The 21,457-nt window shown below is 37.0% G+C and overlaps 4 protein-coding genes across 6 annotated transcripts in view; 1 reads left to right on the top strand and 3 right to left on the bottom strand.

Moving 5' to 3' along the window:
* Positions 1–7,849, top strand: part of LOC134664386 (uncharacterized) — a 50,674-nt gene extending 42,825 nt beyond the window's left edge. For all 3 annotated transcript variants that reach the window (XM_063520976.1, XM_063520975.1, XM_063520974.1), the window contains 4 exons: positions 123–277; positions 1,201–1,330; positions 1,855–2,036; positions 3,891–7,849. In XM_063520976.1, coding sequence (XP_063377046.1) covers positions 123–277; positions 1,201–1,330; positions 1,855–2,036; positions 3,891–4,006 — 583 coding nt within the window. In that variant the 3' untranslated portion in view covers positions 4,007–7,849. The remainder of the gene's footprint in view (positions 1–122; positions 278–1,200; positions 1,331–1,854; positions 2,037–3,890) is intronic.
* LOC134664396 (odorant receptor 2a-like) overlaps positions 1–21,457 on the bottom strand; it is a 188,491-nt gene that overhangs the window by 75,867 nt on the left and 91,167 nt on the right. The gene's annotated exons all lie outside the window — the stretch shown is intronic.
* LOC134664409 (transcription initiation factor TFIID subunit 13) lies at positions 8,359–14,492 on the bottom strand. The gene is made up of 6 exons (XM_063521035.1): positions 14,361–14,492; positions 14,038–14,216; positions 13,317–13,474; positions 12,552–12,606; positions 8,877–8,912; positions 8,359–8,465 (listed from the first exon to the last, which is right to left on the bottom strand). Exons 1-4 carry the CDS (start codon positions 14,400–14,402, stop codon positions 12,593–12,595), a joined length of 393 nt encoding a protein of 130 aa, XP_063377105.1. The 5' UTR covers positions 14,403–14,492; the 3' UTR covers positions 8,359–8,465; positions 8,877–8,912; positions 12,552–12,592.
* Positions 16,178–21,390, bottom strand: LOC134664390 (esterase E4-like). Its single transcript, XM_063521010.1, has 4 exons — positions 21,249–21,390; positions 20,810–20,950; positions 17,774–19,059; positions 16,178–16,383 (listed from the first exon to the last, which is right to left on the bottom strand). Exons 2-4 carry the CDS (start codon positions 20,936–20,938, stop codon positions 16,227–16,229), a joined length of 1,572 nt encoding a protein of 523 aa, XP_063377080.1. The 5' UTR covers positions 20,939–20,950; positions 21,249–21,390; the 3' UTR covers positions 16,178–16,226.

Genomic DNA, 21,457 nt, shown 5'->3' with positions numbered 1-21,457 from the left:
CTAGACACCACATTAATTCATCATAATTTACTTCGCATTTGTCTACCTATTTTTTGAAACAGTCTGATTATTCGTTATTTTTGGAATGAAAATTGTATCTAACGTTAGTTTTCCATTCACAGGAGTGTTTACGTGTTCTGCGAGAAGGCAGAGCGTAACGAGAAAGGCGGTTGGGACTACGAAGTGAAGCCTTATAAGCCTGACAGTTTCCTACTTCAAGATATCGCACTACGACTGATGCGCTCGCACGCGCCTTGGGACTCCTACGTCAATGAAGGTAGGCAATATTTTTATTAGGTACCTATAGTTGGAGAAGCAGAATACAGGTGTTCGGCGAGAAAGCGGGGCGTAACATGAATCCCGGTTGAGATCGTGATGCACCTGATACAAGCTTAACAGTTTGTTACTTCAAGATATCGCTCTGCGGTTGATGCGGTCGCACGCTTCTTGGGATTACTTACGTCAATGAAGGTAGGCAACATTTTCAATATGTACTCTGAAAATCACTTTCAGTCACAAATTATGTATGTACCAACAGTTGTTACTAGTCCAGGGCTCCAAAATATTAGAGACGTTCACTATAGCGTGGGGGTTTTTCGTTGGACAGTCAAGCATCGAATAACTGCGTTTACCTGCTGGGGTCCGAAAGGACATGACCAGACGTTGCATTTCAAACAGATGACCGATACCCATACACATTTTTTTTACAAAAAACTTCAAGAGAAGTTCTAGTGGTCCGCCTCCAAATTTCATTGGTGGACGAAAGCTGAAGAGCCTCGGGCAGATGTTCCCGCTTCAAACAAAATGCGCCTTTAAGGTGGTCGACTCTGGCTTTGGCCGATAGTACCTACATATTAATCTAATATGAAACAGGATGTAACCGCTTAACTACTTTTATTACTGTAATAATTTAAACGTTCAGATATTACGGAAACTGGTTATGAAAGACATTCAATTCCAAGAAGGAACAGAGACATCGGGATTGAACATCAGAATGTTGAAACAATTTACGCATATGATAAATTCTTGAAAATAACAAGTTCTCAAATTCCAACCTGCAATGATATCTAACAGGTAACAGGAAAATTCACTGGGATTAGTCAATGGAAAGTCATATTGGAAAGTAATCACGTAAGTCACATCTTTCGTCAAGTCTGCATTTAAACACTACTGGAGTTAATCGGAATCAATTAATTTCAGGATTGGAACGATTGCGAGGCGTACCGGGGCGCTGGGAAGCGCCCCTTGGCGGCTCAGATCGTCTCACCATGGACGTCGGCAACGGAGCCTTCATAGAGGTCTCACATCCCGCGCCCAGCGGCGACCAAGTGTGAGTGACTGTTTTGTTCCTATACTGTTGCTGGTGGTGGCGGGTACACCCCCCCACAAGGTGGACTGACGACTTGGTAAAGGTCGCGGGAGTCCGCTGGATGCGCAAGGTGCTCATGGTGGCGCAAGATCGGTCTTTGTGGCACTCTTTGAGGGAGGCCTATGTTCAACAGTGGACGTCCTCTGGATGATATGATGATGATGATGTTGCTGGTGTAAGGTCTTTTCCAATGGAGCTGTTCGAGGTGCTGTTAGGCGCTCGTGGATGGTTCAGACGCCTTACTTCGATCTACGGAGCATTTAGAGCGCATTCCGCTCCTACTAATACGAATAGTCACGTTCAAAATGTTGTACTTTGTCGTAGTTTTGACAGCTAAAGTGCCTAAACTACCTAAATCTCACTAAGTTGTCTGGTGTGCGCGGCCTTGAATCTTGCAGTTTTCGGAATTTTCAGCAAGAGCCGAGCCGTTAGTGTCGTAATAATAATAGCCTAAATTGGAACATATCCATCTATTACCTTTGCAGAGACCGCGGCGGTCTGCGCGTGCACTGCGCGCCGGTGGCGGGCGGGCGCGCGGTGTCGTGCTCGGGCGAGGCGCGCGCGGCCTTCGCGGCGCACAAGCGCGCGCAGGCCTACGACTGCGAGCTCGACGCCGTGCTCGACTCCGTCAAGGGCAACAGGAAGGACTGCTTCGTCTCCATCAGAGGTCAGTAGACACTTGTTTATCGTTGAAGATTCTGTTGTTACAGGTCTATTATATATACAGGGTGATCAATCCAAATGGGTCAGTATGGAGAAATCAGAAACTATGAAAGATAGCGAAATCTGTTCTTAGGAACCATGGCTTCGATTTTAGATTTAATAATAATGGCATTCAATTTTTTTTTTATCTATCATACATAACCGGGATTCGAACCTGATCAATATTCTTGTTGTTTGTTTGTATGGCAACTTTTAAACGATGCGTGATAGGTGGGGGGTGCTCGACCAAATATCATAGAGGGCTCCGAGACAAAACAAACTAAGTACGTTAAAAAAAATCAAACTGGCCGACTTTTTTTTATTTTTTCAAGTTGGTCCGCACGCGCTGAGATTTGGCATGCGGCGAGCCTGGGGGCCCAAGATTACCATGTCAAAAATTTTTTTTGAAAAAATCCGAAATGGCGGCGGACACGGGCAAAGTCAAATTTCCAAGTAGGTTAAGCGAGCCCGAAGGGCGAGCTTCAGGCCGGGAGACCGAAGGCCGAAGGCCCGGAGCCTCCACCCCGACTCCCAAAACGCGAGGCCGAAGGCCGAGCTGCCTGAATCGCCGCATGCCAAATCTCAGCGCGCTCGGACCAACTTAAAAAATAAAAAATAATCGGCCCTTTTGAATTTTTTTAAATGTAGTTTGTTTTGTCTCGGGGCCCTCTATGATATTTGGTCATGCACACCCCACCTATCACGCATCGTTTAAAAGTTGCCATACAAACAAACAACAAGAATATTGACCAGGCGGCTTAGCACGGTGGCCTTTTTATCGCTTGTCACCATGCCTGTCACGTTCTAACAAGTATGTAAGTGCAAAAGGGACGCGCATAGTGATAGTCGATAAAAATGGAGCCGTGCTGCGCCCGCAGGTTTGAATCCGGGTTATGTATGATAAATTTAAAAAAATTGAATGCCATTATTATTAAATCTAAAATCGAAGCCATGGTTTCTAAGAACAGATTTCGCTATCTCTTATAGTTTCTGACTTCTCCATACTGACCCATTTGGATTGATCACCCTGTATAGTCCTCGTCGTCGATTTCGATGACGGCGACCTCAGCAATTACGGATGCCGAACTTAGTCTTAAAGACTCTACTACTGCGAGTCCGACGCTGTGGTCGACTCAGTCATGAGTAAAAGAAAAGATAAAATAATACACCTACAATCAGAAGGCAGTTCTCCACAACCTTTTAGACTGTTTTTTTTTCTTCTGAAAACGGTGGGGTAAATTTCAATTTCGGAGCTAGCCATGACTAATCGAGTCATCTTCGCAAAGTAAAAATACGTACATCCCATCAAACAAAGTTACCTTTGGGAACTTTAACCTTTTGAACGCCAAACGCATCCATTTGCCGTGCCACTGACGCCACGAGGGTAAAATTTAGTTTTGTGAATAAATAATGCCAACCTAAAGGTGGGGTGTTTTTCAGTAGATTTCCATCAAAAAACGATCGACGTCAAATGCCGTCTTTGGCGTCGTTGTCACGATTTTGTGTTGACGTTAATTGCCGTCTGTGGCGTTCAAAAGGTTAACGTCTGAGAGCCTACCGCGAACCACGTTCGACATATTGCCTCCCTGTCACACTTACGTACGAATTTACAAGTGCGGCATAGAGGCAACACGTCAAACGTGGTTCGCGGTAGGCCCTCTGTGCACAGTCACTTGCGCATTGTAATATACAAATCCTTATAAGAGCACACCGCTTGCGTGACGTGTGCGTGAACAATTCCAACATTTTAGGGCACACACACGTAGCATGTCTGCTCCTTTTATTGGGATTGTCATTTTGAAATTTTCCTTCATTACAGGTATATCGGACTACCGCGACGGCACGCGCGGCAAGGACTGGCAGCCGCACGCGGCGCTGGCCGCCGCCGCCGTCATGAAGGCCATAGTTGCCGCCATGGACCCGCCGACGGACTAACCTAACATTTACATGTAATATACCTATAAGACCAATTGCACCAACCATAACTGAAGGACTCATTAGCGCCATTCAGCAGTTAACTATGAAATTTTCCGTACAATACAATTTCGCGAACGTTCTAACGGTGATAGACGCCTTAATACTGGCGCAACCGAATCATAGTAATCATACCCGCTTTTCTTTATAAATCCTAGCATACGGTCACGCCGTAGAATGGTGTAAATGCATGAACTGTGCGTCTTTACATTACATGAATCCTGGCAAGGTCGCCATGCGAGGGCGTTCACTTTCTGTTTTTTAAATTGTATAAACTAAAGCATTATTGTTAGGATTAACGCTAGTAGATAATCCTATTTCAACACTGCCCTAGTAATAAAATATATCTAGGGGATCTTCCTTCACTGACTGAATATTTGCATTACCTTTCTAGTATTTATTGACATTCCCATAATATACCCCGAAATAAATGATAAGCCACTATGCCTAAAATGATAAGCCATCTACTTAAGATAGTTTCGCCTAGATTAGAATTATATTGTCAATGACTATAAAGTTTCAAGAAAATTGACTTTAGTCTTTAGACTAGTAAATTAATTTACAGGATTACTTGCCTTAATTAAATTTGGCTGTTATGAAAATTTACATATAAAATGTTTTATCTGATCGAGGATCTTTGAATATGTACTGTGAAAGTTCAAGTAGTAAATTGTATACATTTTTCAGTGAGATTTCGTAGATTGGAGGGTCAAGACTCCATTTTAAGTATATTTATTGTGACAAGGCAGGTACTGCTGTTGCCATAAGAGTGTGTCAAATGTACAGCTCAAGTTGGAACTTCCCATTTATTGCCAAAAACCTATTGATAATTTGCTCCGTACTTTCTGGTCAACTAATCGTGATAGTGGACAGTCGAGTGTAAAAATATGGGTGCATAAATCATCTCAAAAATATGTCCCATAGCTCTTATGTCAGCGAATTAAGAACTATGGGACATATTTTTGAGTAAGTTGTCTACACCCATATTTTTACACTTGACTGTACACACTCAGTAGTTGCTGATAATAGAGTTCAGGGGGCCGAGTTTTAAAATTCGACCACTCGATTTCGTGTATTTCGTTAAATGATATCTCCATTACTAGTTTAAATTCTACTAATGGAATTGAAATCGAGTGGTCAATACGACTAGATTCCAAATTTCGATCGCTCGTATTTCAAAAATTTGCATTTCGCCGTTTTCCACCGATTTTCGAGTGACGAAATCGAGCGATCGAAATTCAAAAATGTCTGCCCCTTTGATTATTTCTCCACTTTCTATTGGCACGGTTAGTTGATTAACATAATTTTATTATATAAGGCCTGATTCGAAACAAATTTGACAAATTCAGAGTGATTTTTCTTGGATATTTTCTAGCTTACTTTATATATACACTACGACATTATAATTATCAGTATCACAAAATTATTATACCAAAAAAATTTTTTTTTTATCAATTCTAAGATGATCAAAAAAATCAAATAAACGCCGCCGTCTTTTTAATTAGGCGCCAAATTGCTGTCAAAAACTTGATAAGTATGGAAGAAACTTGCACATAACTAATTTCCAACATAACCTGTTACCTAATATTATACCAATACTGAAAGGTAATTTCATTGCAATATCCATGAAACAATGAGGATCTAGACATATCTTCAAATATCTGGCGTATCAGGAATTTCGTCGATGTGGTGTCAGTTACCGGGCATTGGTTACTTTTCGACAGAGAAATCGACACCAACATCACTAAAAGAAACGGTTCGCAGCTTTAGTTTAATAATGCGGATTTCCAATATTACTTTGATAATATTTGGAGATGATCCACGATGTTTATGAGGCAATCAGCATGCTTAAGCCAGTACCCTCGAAATCGGACCAAAAAACTTGATTCAACAAAGTCCCACAGTATTGACCTATTGAACGGTATGGAGTGGAGTGTCCAAGGAATTAGTTCGTTAAAACAACAAAAACTATATGCAATATAATATTTCAAAATAAACATTGTTCTTGATAGGACTCAAACTAAGAAACTGTCAAAAAACACTGTCGGATGTATGATGGAGGGCATACAACAAAACTAACGACAGGAGCGGGAAGAAATGGAAAATGATGAATTTACTTATAAATAACAATTTTTAAACAAATTTTCAATAAATTATGGAAAAACAAATCTTGATTCAGCTAGCTTCAGTACCATTAATAGGGTTTTCAATTTGGCAGATTGAATTCGAATCAGGCCTTATGTTAAAGCAAAGAGAAAACAGTGCAAGTTAAAGTTTAATTTTGTACTAATCATAATATGCCTCTCTATTATTAATGCATAATATGATTGTAAAATGACCATTGTTTATACTGTTGACCATTTAATTTATCTCGTTAATATAATATTGTCTTAAAATACTTCGCAAAGATACGTTTTACAATTTACATTGTCACAAATAATTATGACAATAGTAGTGAAAGAGTTTACAAAACTATGTTACCAAAGGTAAATAAAATTATGAATTGCAAGGTAAGACCTGTAAAATCCATATTTAATATATTGAGTAAATATTTAATAGATTGTTCCGTTTATAGAGGTAGGATAGTTTACCTTTTATTGTAGGACTTTTGATATTAAGGTCACAAGCACAATATTATACAGGTTGAAATGTAATGGTTTTTGAGTATTAACACATTTAGCACCTTACTCGACTATCACACTGATTAGATTAGGTGGGAATCGGTACACCGCTCCAATGTGTGGGCGAGACGGCATTATGCATATGTGTATAATGATGTCCCGCTCGCACATGCGCACGAAATCGCCCAGAACTAAGCTCCCAATGTTGAATCTTTGTAAGATTGTTGATTCGGCAACGCACGTGTAACTACACTAGCGTTGCAAGACTTGCAAGCGTCTATAGGCTACGGTGTCTGCTTAACATCAGGCAGGCGGCACGCATGTTTGCCACCGTCGTGATATTCAAAAATTACCCACACGCCTTGGTCAGTGGTGGTGAATGAGTTAATATTATTAATTACGATAGATAACATTACTGTTTCAGAGCTTAATCTTTGTTAGGATTCTTAACTGTAGATGTGATTACTGCCCGCCATAATGGCCTATAATAAAACCATATGCCTAATTAAATAATATGTAAAAAAGTTGTGAAGTAAATAATTAATAACCAAAGTTAAGTACATGGCTGTTTCGTTTAATAAACCAGGTCTAGTCGCCTGAATTGTGAAAACCTTTTTGAAATTATTTATATCTACATATAAGTATCACTGTTGTTTGACACATTGCATAGTTTTATTAGAATTACATTTTACGCAGTTTAAACGAATAGAGTTACTTGAACGTGTATTAGTTATTTATAAGACTTTAGTTAAGATTGCATTGTCTTGAAGCCATTTTACAAACTTTTTAAGTATTTTTTTGAAATAACCCCTATTTAAACAGCTCTATATCTAATAGCTATTTTTCGTTGTCTACTTTGGTTACATTGTAGTATTATTTTGCATTTTTATTTGCAGTATTGTCAGCTAGGGTAAATCTGCCCGTCATCGGCACCGCTATAAAATGATTAGTCTTATTTTAAGGCAATAATGATCAAAAATTTGTATAATTTGGATACCCAATGTTTAGTATCTTTAATGCCAATCAATTGGTTTACCGTCTTTAATGGCGATGTGTTTGTATAATTTAAATGTTTGTTTGTATATTTGTGTTATCCATACCTATCCATAATTACCTATACCTGTAATTTTATCATGTGTTATTTTGTTTTGTAATGAACGCACAAATAAATGAATTTGAACTATGGCTGAATCTCATTTTTCGCTCTCTCAAGACTAGCGCTCATAATCAAATAACTTAAAATACATCTCGATACATATACAGGCTGTGTCTGACCACGGGGCTTTAAATCCAGGGCTCAATTCTACTCGCTAAACTGAGCTACTTTTATTACGGCACCAACCCCGAAATCCCGAAAAAAATTTTCACTGTTTCATACATTTTGGCTGATCAGATGTCGAAGTTTTCTATGGAAAAGCCAAAAAAATTTCCTCACTTTTAGGGTTGGTCCCATAGTAAAAGTAGCTCAGTTTAGGGAGTAAAATCAAGCCCTGGATTTAAAGCCCGATGGTCAGACACAGACTGTATGTGGCTTTTCATCACAGAAGTGTCCAAATATGCTTCAAGTATTCTTCCAATGTCCTTTTTATCTGGAATACCAACCAAATTTCTGATAGAATGGTCTTATTGCACATGAAGCATAAGGACCCTTCTGCAACGCCTACTTATGTATAGTATAACAAAGAAACAAGGTGAATGTACAAAATACTTTATTATTTACTCGTATTATTGGTTATGCTAACTGGCTTATCTAGTTATACCCTCTTGCTTCAATTTTAGCGTAACAGCTGATATATTATCTGAAACAAAAATAAATATATAGGGGAGAATGAGAAATGAGTATTTGTTCCTGAGTCATGGGCGTCATGGGTGATTTATATGTATATAAGTATGATTATATCGTCGCCCCATAGTACAAGCTATGTTTAGTTTGGGGCTAGGTCGATCTGTGTAAGATGTCTGCAATATTTATTTATTTATTTAAATACTCCAGACAGCACAGCGCAGTAAGGTCTTCTAATCTAATAAATATTTTTGTGTGTCGTCAATTACCTATATGCGAAATTATAAAATAAATATATATAATTAAATTAAGTCACATAGAGTCAGTGCGGAAAGAGGAGAGTCATAGAATGTATTGGGATCCCATACATTAAACGACTTTTCTCTTTCCGCACAGAGTCTAAAAAAGTGATTTTTACAATACTCACATTACATAACTATTAATCATATCTCGATTCTTCATTCTGAAAAAGAAAGGAATTAAATTAATATCACTTCCAGTTAACAGGTATCGACCCTCTGAACGCCAAAACCCCTTAAAACTTCGTGAGTTTTTGTACCTATAACGTCAGAAATGCAATGCGTTGTCATTATATTGTAAGAATGGTGTTGGCGTGTGCATGACATTTTTGGCTATTTTTAATTGGCGGTCAAAAGGTTAAATACTATTTGTAGGTATGACAGCACGAGACAAGAAGGAAAATGGGAGTTTTAGGTACTATTTCATGAACAAACATTCGAATAAAGCAATGTGGGAACATTAAAAAAACTTAATATACTTATGATTCTTATGAATCCTATGATAATGAGATACAACATTATGGTACGGGCATGGTAAATGGTTATAGACGTGTAGTCTGTGCAGAAAGAGAAGAGTCGTAGAATATATTGGATTCCATACATTTCACAACTCTTCTGTTTCCGCACAGACTACACGCTTTTTTTAACAGTTCTCTTCCATCGCTGACATGAAATGCATATTGTGGATATCTTTGATTGCCGCCTGTAACGCCTGTTCATACCGTCAGCGAGGGACTTTTCTAAAAAAACCTATGACGCCTGTAATACGGGTCATACACAGTTTAGGTTCTTATTTTAATTTTCCTTGTTGGTGGTAAATTCGATGCCCGCAATTCTTGTTCAGTACGAACTATTTGGGTCGGTTTTGGGCGAAATTAGTCACAACATTATAAAGGTCTAGAGTCTAGTTTGTTAGACGGCTATGACCAAGACAAGGTACCTACCAACCTATGAAGGTTGATACTATAAAGGTGGCTCTTCGTACTCTCCATGCCGCATAGGCAATTATTAATAATTAACGTGAATGCGAGCATTCCCAATCCCATATCCAAGTTTACCTATACCTACGCAATTTTTTAATTAATTCTGTCAGAGATAGGATGACTGATAACTTCTATACAAACAAGCTTATGCTGGGATGTAATTTGATGGATGGCTGACTGGTATTCATTCAAATAAAAAAAGATATATGTACCTACAGTAATTACCTATGTTTTATATAATTTTTAATTCATACATAATAAGTGCTACAAGTGCGAAACTATGTTATTTAATATTGCACAACATTAACTACAAATGTGTTGTTAGACGGGTCCACATAGAGCGAGTCGCCTCGCGAGCAAACTGCCACGCAAGCAGTACGGTCTGTGAAGACATTCCTCGCCCGAGGAAGCATCCTGACCGCGCGTATAATTGCCTCAGGCGTGGTACGTATTTACAGACTTAGCTGCTTCGCGCGTTGCTCACAAGGTGGTTATTCTCAAAAAATTGTACCAATTTGTTGGTTGTCTATATATTTAAGGTGCTGTGTTTCATAAAGATACAATCAGGAGCCTATTGCATAATAAAATACAAGCTAACACTACGAGTATAGTGATTTTGTATGTAAAACACAAGCTAAAGCTACAAAAATAAAATACAAGCTTACATAAAATACAAGCTACATAATTATATTATTATTTGTGACGTCCCACGGGCAAAGGTACCTTATGGCGGGTATGGAGTTATGCATACCCCAGTAATCTACAATAAATAAGCTATCGATAACACAAAAGATCAACCTTCTAAGTTGCGTAGTTACAGAGATATGATTTTTTGAAAATAATGTTGTGAAATGAGCAACTTTACAATAGAGAAGTTTTAAGTTTAGCCACCTAGAAAACTATGTTCCTGAAGTAAGTTACATAGTTGACTACAAATAATAATACCTTATATATCTGAGATTAAAAAAATGTTGCGACTTGTTCTGTAATGCAAATAGAAACCTTTGATATCGACTGATTTATGTGTATACTAACCAATCTCTTGGAAATAAAGTTTTATTTCATTTTCACGATTGATTGCAATGAGCTCTCAAGATTTAAATTGTATCTATTAGAAAACGACACTGAAAGACAGTTTAAGCAAAAAGCAATACCGATTTAGAGGTGAAAATGTATTTTCTGACTTTTTCATATAAAATCAGAAAATTGAATATTTTTACTTTTAATGTAACAAACAATCAATTTTTCTGAGCACATATGAAAGAAATTCTATCATTCAAATGAAATAAATCCTAAAACCCCAACTAAATACTATATTTAACCCCTTATGCCACTTTAAACTTACATAACAATTACAGTATTTGCTCCATACATTTACGAAAAGGTACCTTATGGAAATAAATCTAATAATACATCACTACAAAACATCAATCACATTGAAGTTTATCTTTTATGAATAGAAAATATTAATTTACATTAAACTGCCACAAATTTAATTAGTTCTTCGTCATAATAATCTTAAAAAAGACCAATAATTTGTATGTAATGAAAAGGTACCTTGTGGTTAAGTTACATGATGAGGCATGATGATGAAGGAACAGTTAGGATAAACTAATAATATTTTGGGGTAAAGATGGTATAAATAGTCTATTACTTATCAATAATATATTTTGGTTGCCATTGAAGACAAGCGGCATTGAGGTTCAATGACCTCAGATATTCCATAAGGTAATGCGTCGGGTATTGGCATTTTTCAGCAAACCAATGGCTGATTTATTGCATGCGACCAAACCAAACGAAGATTATTCTAGTTAAGAAAGACTTGACGAGAGTAACTTTGGTATAATAGCAGGCTACTTGGATTTGTAATGTCGGTCGATGTACGGTTATAATATTTGCTGGGCGCCCCAACCAGAACTGAAATTATCAAATTAGTTTTGCAGAATGCTAATACAGTTCTCTACCAAACTTCTTTTCCCGTATTGACTAGTTTTTTTGGGAATTTTCAATCTTTTTTCCATAAGGTACCTTTTCGACTAAACTCTGAGACGACATTACTAGGCTTATAACTAACTTATAACAAAAATAAAAACAGGTAAACAAACGTTACGCATTAAGGTTTCAGATCACACAATAAAAAAAAATTGAGCATTTTTTCACCTCTTTACAAAACATTTCATATCTCCGAAACTAGAAACCCTCATAAGGTACCTTTTCCCGTGGAACGTCACATTTTATTATGCAATAGGCCCCCAAAAATCATCATTATTGCCAACATACACAGGTACAAAGTGGTATATTTTACCTGAGAATGTCACACACTGTGTAGAAGAGATATTTAGAACCCTTCGTGCTATTTGGAACTAGGTATGTTAAATTTTGTGTCTTAATATTTTACAAATTTACACAATGGCGACTTTTAGAACAAAATGCTAATATTTGGTCTAATAATTACAATTGTGTAAAATATGCAAATATGACTCATGATTCCAAATAATTCCAGGGGCCTGTTTTATAAAAACTTGTTACTTCTATTTTTTTTGTTCCTTTTATTGAAAGAACTACTTGTATAAGATACAAGTTTCCATGAAACAGGCCATTGGTGTTCTAGTGGCATGAGGTGGTATTCCCATGTTAGTTTACACTTATTATCAATAAAGTAACTCTGAGAATGCCTGTTTTCGAAATACTAAAATCAGTATTAAGTTATGGACATTCTCAAAGTTCATTGAACAATCTAATCTATGAACAATGCAACATAACATTAGTAGGACATGCAAACACATAAGCATTGCATCAATAATAAATTATACATATTACTTGCATCAGCCTTAGAAGCTGTCTCTTGTTCGCCATCATCATTATTGTTGGTCTTCTATAAGGTTACAAAATTGCGCAATAAAAACAAACGTCAAATACTTAAAAAAACTAGTCATTGCAACAAAAAAAAAACAATAATCAGAACAACCACACCAAAAATATACAAAAGATTGCATGGTAAATAAGTTAAAAAGAAGTATTTAACTGATTTGCCAGCCTGCGTAGGGCCAGCGTGGTTAGTCCAAGCCCTCTTCCACGTGAGGGGAGGCCTGTGGGACGCATTTACGCCGAATTATTATTTATTAAAAAATTCAAAATTCTTTATTATGTAAGACACACTTTGTTAACTTTGTTTATAATATAAAGTGATGGAGCCACCCGGTAAGCAAAAATGCCTGTGTTGGGTGGCGCCGCTCTTTCTTTAGACATAACTATTATGTAACAATTTATTATAACCGATTTGTAAGACTAAAGTGATCCTATTGTATATTATTGCCGAAATTCGGGAGATCACATGTGATTGCGTACCAGAAAAATCCAGACTGGTTTTGCTGAAGTACCCTCATATTTAAATACACTACAGATCCCATAAGTACTCTGTGACCAAAGTTTTCTACAGAACACTAAACAGCAATAATTGAGATGCTTCATTGGATACTTTTGTTGTGGTTGTTAATGTATTAATTCAAATAAGCCAAAACAACAAAATTTCATCAGAAAATTGTTTTTCATCAACAATTTTACTTAACAATTGGGCTTACTTACCAACATATTTAACTTCATCAAAAGCTTTCCTAGCTTTCTTCAGTTCTTCATTCATAGTAAGGAGGTCCTTGACCCTGGCATATTTCCTTTGATCTTTCCGTACTAAGAATATAATATCTTCCACTTGGACCCTCCCTGTTCTTCCTACTTCCATTGCTCTGTAAGAGTAGGTGATTTGCTACATATTGAGAAATTTAATGTTTAAATTTATTAATATAGCGACACATGAGACAACTAAACAATTAATCCATGTTTTTAACGCATTGAAAACTGACAATTTTAAATGGTGAATTCCCATTTGTCTCCGCCAGGAACAGATGGGAATTTTTAAGCTTAACCCCATATTTTATTATTATTATAGCCTTTTCTTCCATATCCATTTTAGTTTGGCTATGTATTTTTGAACTAGTTGTTTTATTTGTTTATATGGATCCCTCTCTGGGTGAAGGCCTCCTCCAGTTTTTCCCAACTTTCTCTGTCTTCTCCTGTCTCCATTCAATGTTTTCCGGCTATTTGGGTAATGTCTTCAGCATTTCTTCGGCCTGTCGGGGGGGCGTTTTCCGTGTGGTCCCTTGTCCATTTTGTGGTTTGTATGGTCCATCTTTTGTCTGTCGTGCGGGCTACATTATTATCAAGTAAGGAAACTGATCTTTGGGGCACTTTAAGCTTACTTAATTTATCTACGACAGTGTGGACAATGCAAATAGTTAATAATTCTTACCTGTGCGTGGTTTCCGTAATAAATTCGATAACCAAATCCTCCAAGAAGTCCACACTCTCCGTGTAAGGATTCTGGTCATCTCCGAACCCGTACATCATGCAACGGAGCTCTTTGCTGAAGAGTCTCTTCCGGCCAGAGCCTGTTGAACCCAGTTGCTGCTCGGTTTCATCATCATCAAACTAAACATGTCATACATACAATAATATTATTTTACTAACAGTAAAAGTTCAGTAGACAAAAAGCAGGTATGAAGTTCAAAACAACTTAATTCCTTTACGAAAATTGACACTAATTATTCATATAACAAAACCATAATATCTAACCTGGTCGAAATTTTCAGGAGCATCAGGAGTAGGCGCAGCCATTTTAATAAAATATGATTGTTATAAGTCTTTTTCAAAAGGAACTTTCTGTACACTGTTAATATTCGAGGCCTTTCTATAACGACAACTGTTGTGTGTAGTTCATTAAGTTCATTTATTTGAGTGACTTCGACCACATAATGACGGTTTCATAGACATAATATATATATAGACGGTGTCTCAGCGAGCTGTCACTGTTGCCACTTTTGTTTAGTGTACGATTAACAATGAGGCCCACGTTGCTGTAGCCATGTCGATAAAGTCATATCGATAAACTATCGACATTTCTTGCAATTTTAATTTTTCTTCAAAGGCTTAACGATACCTAAAATGACCAAAAACGCTTTTATTCTTTATTGTGGTTATCAGATCACAATTTTATAGTCACGCCCCAGCAGGAAACCAAGGGAAAGATCAGATATTTAATTAAAATACATAAATACCTCCTAAAATAGGTGTTCCGCAATAATTGAATTATATTATTATATTATAATATATTCATTATCCATTAGCATTTCAATTATGTTTATGTTTAACGAAGATACTGAAGCTTCAATTAATCGCTATTTCGTTCCGCTGTGTAGCGTTTATCGATATATAACATGATTAAAATCGACTTTTCACATCCCTAAAAGAGCACACATATACGCTTTTACGCACACATACACAGCCTGGGCGCATCAAGAAAGGCAACACTTGATTTGAAGTCCACCTTGTCAACAGTATGGTTGTCCTTTTTTGACAAACGGCATTTTAAAAGAGCGAGGAGAGAGAAATGATACTAGTTGCTGCGTCGTGAAAGAGAACAGAAAAGGTTGGGCCCTTGGACGGTTTGATGATTGACTTGACTCACGTTTTGACGTTTATGCGTTTTTGACACTTGACGTTGTGAATGCGTTTACGTGGAGCGTTTCTAACTTAAAAAAAAGTAAAAGATAGCAAACATTAAAGCCATAACAGACTACCGCACCACATCGCGACCTTGGTGTGGTACGGCGCACGTATCGAGTGTGTAAGGCATAGACTAGGAATCCTCTAGATCGAGTTTAGAGCAATTATTTCATGCAACCGATGATGCCAAAAACACGGGGGTGCGCGGGACGAGGTGAGCGAAGTCCCGTGCCGTGATTGGTCCGTTCAAAGACACGGACGTCACACAAAGACACTTTCGACTCAAACATGGAGTAAAACTACTGTATGCGTGGCAGAGGGGGCTAGCGCGGCTATGCTCAGTCTGGAGGATGTTTTGTCTGTGGTGTAAGATGATCGCCGTACGTGCGTTAAGGACGCAGCTATATGTTAGAGCGAGAATGAAATATTTTGACCACACCAAGGTCTCGGTGCGGTAGTCTGTTACGGCTTTAAGACTGCAATTATTTTACACGCAGTGTAAATTTTACTTATACTTGGTCAAGCAAATCTTGTCAGTAGAAAAACGCGCGAAATTCATATTTTCTATGGGACGATAACCCTTCGCGCCTCCATTTTTTAAATTTGCCGCCTTTTTCTACTGACATGATTTGCTTGACCATATATATAAGTCATAATTTCTTCACTGAAATATTGCACATAACATGCACTGCGTGTGGTTTCAAAATCGTTGCAGACTTATATTGGTCTAACTCTAGCTTCCTCATAGTAGTCTCAGAGTTTTGAAACCAGATCCAAAATCATAAAACTTCCTTTTGACCTTGCTGCTCGGGTAAAAAAAAAACAATGCTTGACTATACAAAATACCGTTATACTTATTCTGATAAATCCTTTAAAAAATATGTATACTAATAGTAATTTCAATATTTATACTGTACAAACAATAATAATCTCATATCACAGTTTTGATCTCTGCCCCAAACTACTCCAAAATCTGTCAATTCCGTCGCCAAAGTCCTGAATAAGTTTAATGTTCTCGTCAATCTCTAGAACATGACGTTGGCAGTCTGTGTAAGGTTTCCATTCAATAGGCATGTTGGACCATCGCGGAACACTGAAAGCATACGAAAAAAAATGTAGTGTAATGTAGTGTATGTATGTCGGCGGCCGATCGTAAGATCAGGCAGATCGTAATGTTCCTGTGTAATGTTTGACGATAGTCACATTAATCCAAGATATAGGTAGGATAGGTTTGTTAGGTTGCTTCAGATGCCAGAAGGGCAAACTGCCCAGAAATAGGAGCCCCGTGTAGCGGGTCTCCGTCGGCTCAGGGAACGAGTCAAAGATTTTCACGTTTCACGATATGCCTAGGAATTTCACGATATGCCTGATCTTAAATACGATCGGCCGCCGACATGTAGTTATACTCTGTATCTTTAGGTATTTAAATAAAAGTAAACAAAATCTTCCCTCAAATGGTTCCTTAAGCCAGTTGAGGGTAGATGAAAACATTACATGAGCAAATAATGTAGGTTAAAGTCAAGTCTTTCAGTGACTGATCCGGGCGGTTTTGTATTTGGTTGGTTAACAAATAAATGTTATACATACCCGAAAATTTACAAATGTTTGTTTATTTTTATTTAAATTCCTAAAGATACAGACTAAGGGTCGGTTGCACCAAACTGTTACGAACGTTAAAGAGTTCGCTAAATTTTCATGTATTGGAAAGTTTCATAGTAAAGGCGCGGGGCGCGCCGGCTGACGATGATCAGTCTGTCAAATGTGGTTGGTGCAACTGGCACTTAGGTATAGACAAGAAGACTACAAAGTATTATTTTATTAGAGTAAAGAATTTAAACTACCTACTTAAACCTTATGGATACGAATAGAGACAAATATATGATAAAGACTGCTAATATCCTTCGTTTCAAAACAGCGAATTTGTTATATTGTATCAATTTGAACTGGTTTACTAAAAGTACTCGCTATTATTGTGCAGTACTGTAGATAGAACAGAACTTGTATTAACTCTTCAAATAGGTAGGTACTAACTCAAATTATATAGGTATACCTACGATAAAAATAAGGGTATTAATTACTCTTCATGTCTTCATATGCCAGTAAAATTAGTGCTTGCGCATAGTTATAGGATTAAGTTGCCAAGGGGACTCCTAGCTAATTTAAAGCGTTATGAGGAGGAAACAGTCTACAGTTAATACCTATAAGGTAGGTAGGTAGTAGCTTCTATTCGTAATTGTACAATTACTTCAACAATAAGGTTTCTCCGTTATATTTATTTATTTTTAAACTTTATTGCACACAAAAAGTACAACAGGCGGACTTAATGCCGTTATAGGCATTCTCTACTTACTACTATATATATAAACAGAAAAAAAACGTAACTTTTGAGCGAAGTAAAATCAACATTCTAAACACTTACTATATATAATAATATAACTACTAATATTTAACTACTTATCAGATTTAATTTCCATTATACATACCCAGTTCTAGCGAAGTTACTAATTGTCTGATTTATAATGGTTATTATTTCTTTGTCTTTTTCATTTGCAATGTCAGCTTTTCCCTTTCTGTAAAAAATATATTGTAACAGATCTCCATGGACTGTGCCTTTTAATCCCAGCTGTTGCGCTTTTCTGGTATTCATTTTACTCGAATGTGAAAGTTGAAAAACATATAATCCACGATCAGAGCGCTTTCCAAAGGTATTTAAAAATGTCATAATGTCCCTTTTGAAATACGCATCAGATACAAAATTGATGTACTTCAGTTTTTTCGTTTGATCTATTGGTGCACCATCAAAATAATAATTTCTTATCTTCTTTGCAATTTCAACAGCATCGGCAGTATATGGTTGGACAAACAAGAAACGTGGTATGAAATAACGAAAATCATTCTCAAATTTAATGTTTCCTGCTTTGTCTTGACGGATGAAAAAACCACCTTCATAAGTATTCATGCCAAACAGAACAGGCAACTTTTTATGTCGATTTTCTCGGAATTTAATTACAGGGTATTCATCAAAATATCTCTTGTTGATAAATTTCTTTTCTACAACGGGAAGAAAGTAAGCACTTATTATTGACGGCGGTCTAGAATATTCAACCATAGCGGCTGCGTACAACAATTCTTCGATAGGAAGTTTTATAAGATAATCGTACAAACTTCTCACATCACTAAATTCTTGTTGAAATATGGTCGCTAAGTGCTTAGCCTTAAAAATAGGGTCGTCATCTATCATAAACAAATCTGACACGCAAACTCCGGATAAAGCTATAATTTTGTTCACCAAGCCATTTGCCATTTCACTAATCAAGTATGACGTCACTATAGCGCCACCCGCGCTTTCACCAATCGCCACGATGTTATTTTCATCACCATTAAAGTTGCTTATGTTATTTTTAACCCATTTTAATGCCATTACAGTGTCTTTAAGCCCCATATTCCCTGCAGCTTCAGGTATATGAAGGCATAGAAAGCCTAGGGCGTGGAGTCTGTAATTCAATGTAACTAAGATGACATCTTGCTCTATTAAGTATTCTGGCCTGTAGTAATCACCATATCCAAATAAGAATTTTCCACCATGAACATAAACTAGCACTGGAAGTTTTCTAAGTTCTTTATCAGGTAGACTTGGAGTGTAAACATTTAAGTACAAGCAGTCTTCGGATCCGAAATGCTCTCTTGTTCCTGGCTTCAATTGTATGCAGCTATTTCCTGGTTTTAATGCATCGCGGACACCTGTCCAGTTTTCCGGCTCCTGGGGTTCCTATTTAAACAGAGACGCATATAATTATTTTTAATTGTAAAGTATTAAATTAGGTTAGAACAGTGGTCGGCAACCTTTTAGCAGCCAAGGGCCATATAGTAGTTAACGAAGATGACGCGGGCCGCACTTTCGTAATATTTGTGACTTTAGCAGACATTGTCGTTCGTCAGTATTACATACAAAATAGCCACGGAGGCTCGAGGGCCGCAAGCGAGAGGTCGGCGGGCCGCATTGCGGCCCGCGGGCCGCGGGTTGCCGACCGCTGGGTTAGAATAAAGTTTATAAAGTTGAAAATCAGGTGGGAAATATATTCCCTCTGCCTTAAAAAGGTTTAAAGTATGGGAATTTGCAAGTCTTTCTTACTTACTAATCTCTGACAAAAACTATCTATTGAAACTAGTAGAGTCATATTATTCGAAGTTTATTTTGACATGAAATATGCCTATATGTATAGCTATATACCTTTACCTATATGTATTTAAGACAAAATAAACCAATTTTCACTATTTTACTTAAGGAATGACCTGATACAGAAAGTGTTTAGCAACAATTAAAAATTGTTTAAGCATCTGACTATGCCAGGGATTATTAGAATATACATAAGTATGTATTATTTTCTTGACACAAGAGATGGTTAAGGAATACTTAACTGTAGGTATAATCCTACATATATGTACATGGGCGTACGCAGCATTTTTTAAGGGGTGGGCAGAAGTAGGGGAGGCTGGATACGCTGTACAGGGTACGGTCGAAACATAAATTTTTAGCTTATGGTCAGAGACCAGGGTGGGGAACTGCCCCACGTTGGGGCGTGGGTACGCCTATGCATATGTAGCAGTATGTTGGGAAACAGATTGGGTTAAAACTATTTGTTATAAAAGAGTAGATAATAACACTACATAGAGTATTGTAGTATTATCTAATCTCATTGACTATTGTAGACTACTAGTTTCTATTGCCACTTTTATCAGTAGGCATTAATGACTAAGATTATTCCGTAATTATTAATATTGTATCACCTTGAAAACTTGTTATTGAGTTTGCTACTCAGGCAATAATGTTGCAAGTTATTGTTCAGAGATTAAATCAGTAAAACTAAGCAGATGTTACATACAACTTGTGTTGCTAGGTAAACAAGGATGGCCTGAGGATGGCTATGTCTATCACTCTTATTAACAATGATTTATTAGATTTGACCTTTTATGAATAATGCTAAAGAATTTAAGGTATATATTTGCATTCAATTCTGATTAGAGATGCCGCTAATTGGCTTATGATGGCAGAAGTCCCATTGTATTTATGTAATCTCATTAAAACCGTCTTACCTACCAAAATGTATAGGTACTGTAACATAATAGCATTGCAGTCATAATTGTGTTTTTAGTTTTAAGAAATATTTTGTAATAATATGTATGCTAGTTTTAAGGTATTTATCTATAGGCCGTTGCCTGAAAATAAATATTTTCATTTCAATAGTATGTGTTAGCACCTCAATGAGAGTATAAAATATATAATCATTTTAGTTTTAATATCAGTCTCTCTTCCTATGGTGGGGTCAGCTTTCCTCCCCCCCTTTCCCCACTTCACCTTGTTCAAGACCTCATCCTCAGATAACTTGCACTCACTCATGTCTGCATTATATCCTTCCATCTTGTTCTGCGTCTGCCCTTGGATCTTTGACCTGAGACGGAAAGTTGTAGTGCCATATTTCTTACATAGTCAGAAGGCCCTTATTATAAATAGCACTCACCCGAAACCTCAAATCCCCAATGGGTGGCTTAGCATATGGTATGCCTTCAAAGCTATAATATTCCTTTCCACTGTAGTTGCACAATTTTCCTTGGAGTATGCCCTGCTTGACTTTCACTTGGCAGGACATCTTTTTTACCTACTGGAACACATATTATAAAATTATTACATTAAATTTGCAAAAAACATACTGGTGGCAACGCTAATGATTTTTTGGTCATTTGGTCGCATTTTGTATAGGAAATCTGTAAGGTTACTTACAATCTTTTCGTATTACGGGTCGTAAGGAAACCAATGCAAATACAAATATCGCAAAAGCAACTTATCTTTAATGTTTTATCATGAAAAGTGATCAAGTGATCATAGATCAAGACACAAAGAAATACCTATATCTACACGGTACGACTGGCGTTTGTAAAAAGTAATAATTAATTGCTTACCTAATTCGATTGGCGAGCACTAAACAACATGTTTATTGTGTTAAGCATGAGAACAATCTGTTACAAGTCGTGTTATCTTAGCATAAATTATGTAGATGCAAATGTTCATCATTTAAAAATAAAACAATATTTACATTTAAATACCTGTCAAACAAGAAAAGTTCACCTTTCAAATTTTGTTTGAAGTTCATTCACCTATTCGTCTTCAC

The sequence above is a fragment of the Cydia fagiglandana genome, chromosome 5 (genome assembly GCF_963556715.1).
Source record: "Cydia fagiglandana chromosome 5, ilCydFagi1.1, whole genome shotgun sequence".
NCBI classification, from domain to species: Eukaryota; Metazoa; Arthropoda; class Insecta; order Lepidoptera; family Tortricidae; genus Cydia; species Cydia fagiglandana.
Note: the sequence above shows the minus strand (reverse complement) of the source record. Positions and strands in the feature narration are given on the sequence as shown.

What these genes read in the sequence shown, in the direction of transcription:
- LOC134664409 (XM_063521035.1), bottom strand. Translation starts at nt 14,402, where the DNA reads ATGGCTGCGCCTACTCCTGATGCTCCTGAAAATTTCGACCAG. An exon ending in CTCCTGAAAATTTCGACCAG is followed by an intron (nt 14,217 to 14,360) that starts GTTAGATATTAT and finishes TGACATGTTTAG; the next exon opens with TTTGATGATGATGAAACCGA. An exon ending in ATTACGGAAACCACGCACAG is followed by an intron (nt 13,475 to 14,037) that starts GTAAGAATTATT and finishes CTACTCTTACAG; the next exon opens with AGCAATGGAAGTAGGAAGAA.
- LOC134664390 (XM_063521010.1), bottom strand. Translation starts at nt 20,938, where the DNA reads ATGTCCTGCCAAGTGAAAGTCAAGCAGGGCATACTCCAAGGAAAATTG. An exon ending in TTGGGGATTTGAGGTTTCGG is followed by an intron (nt 19,060 to 20,809) that starts GTGAGTGCTATT and finishes CTGTTTAAATAG; the next exon opens with GAACCCCAGGAGCCGGAAAA. An exon ending in AGTAACTTCGCTAGAACTGG is followed by an intron (nt 16,384 to 17,773) that starts GTATGTATAATG and finishes GTATGCTTTCAG; the next exon opens with TGTTCCGCGATGGTCCAACA.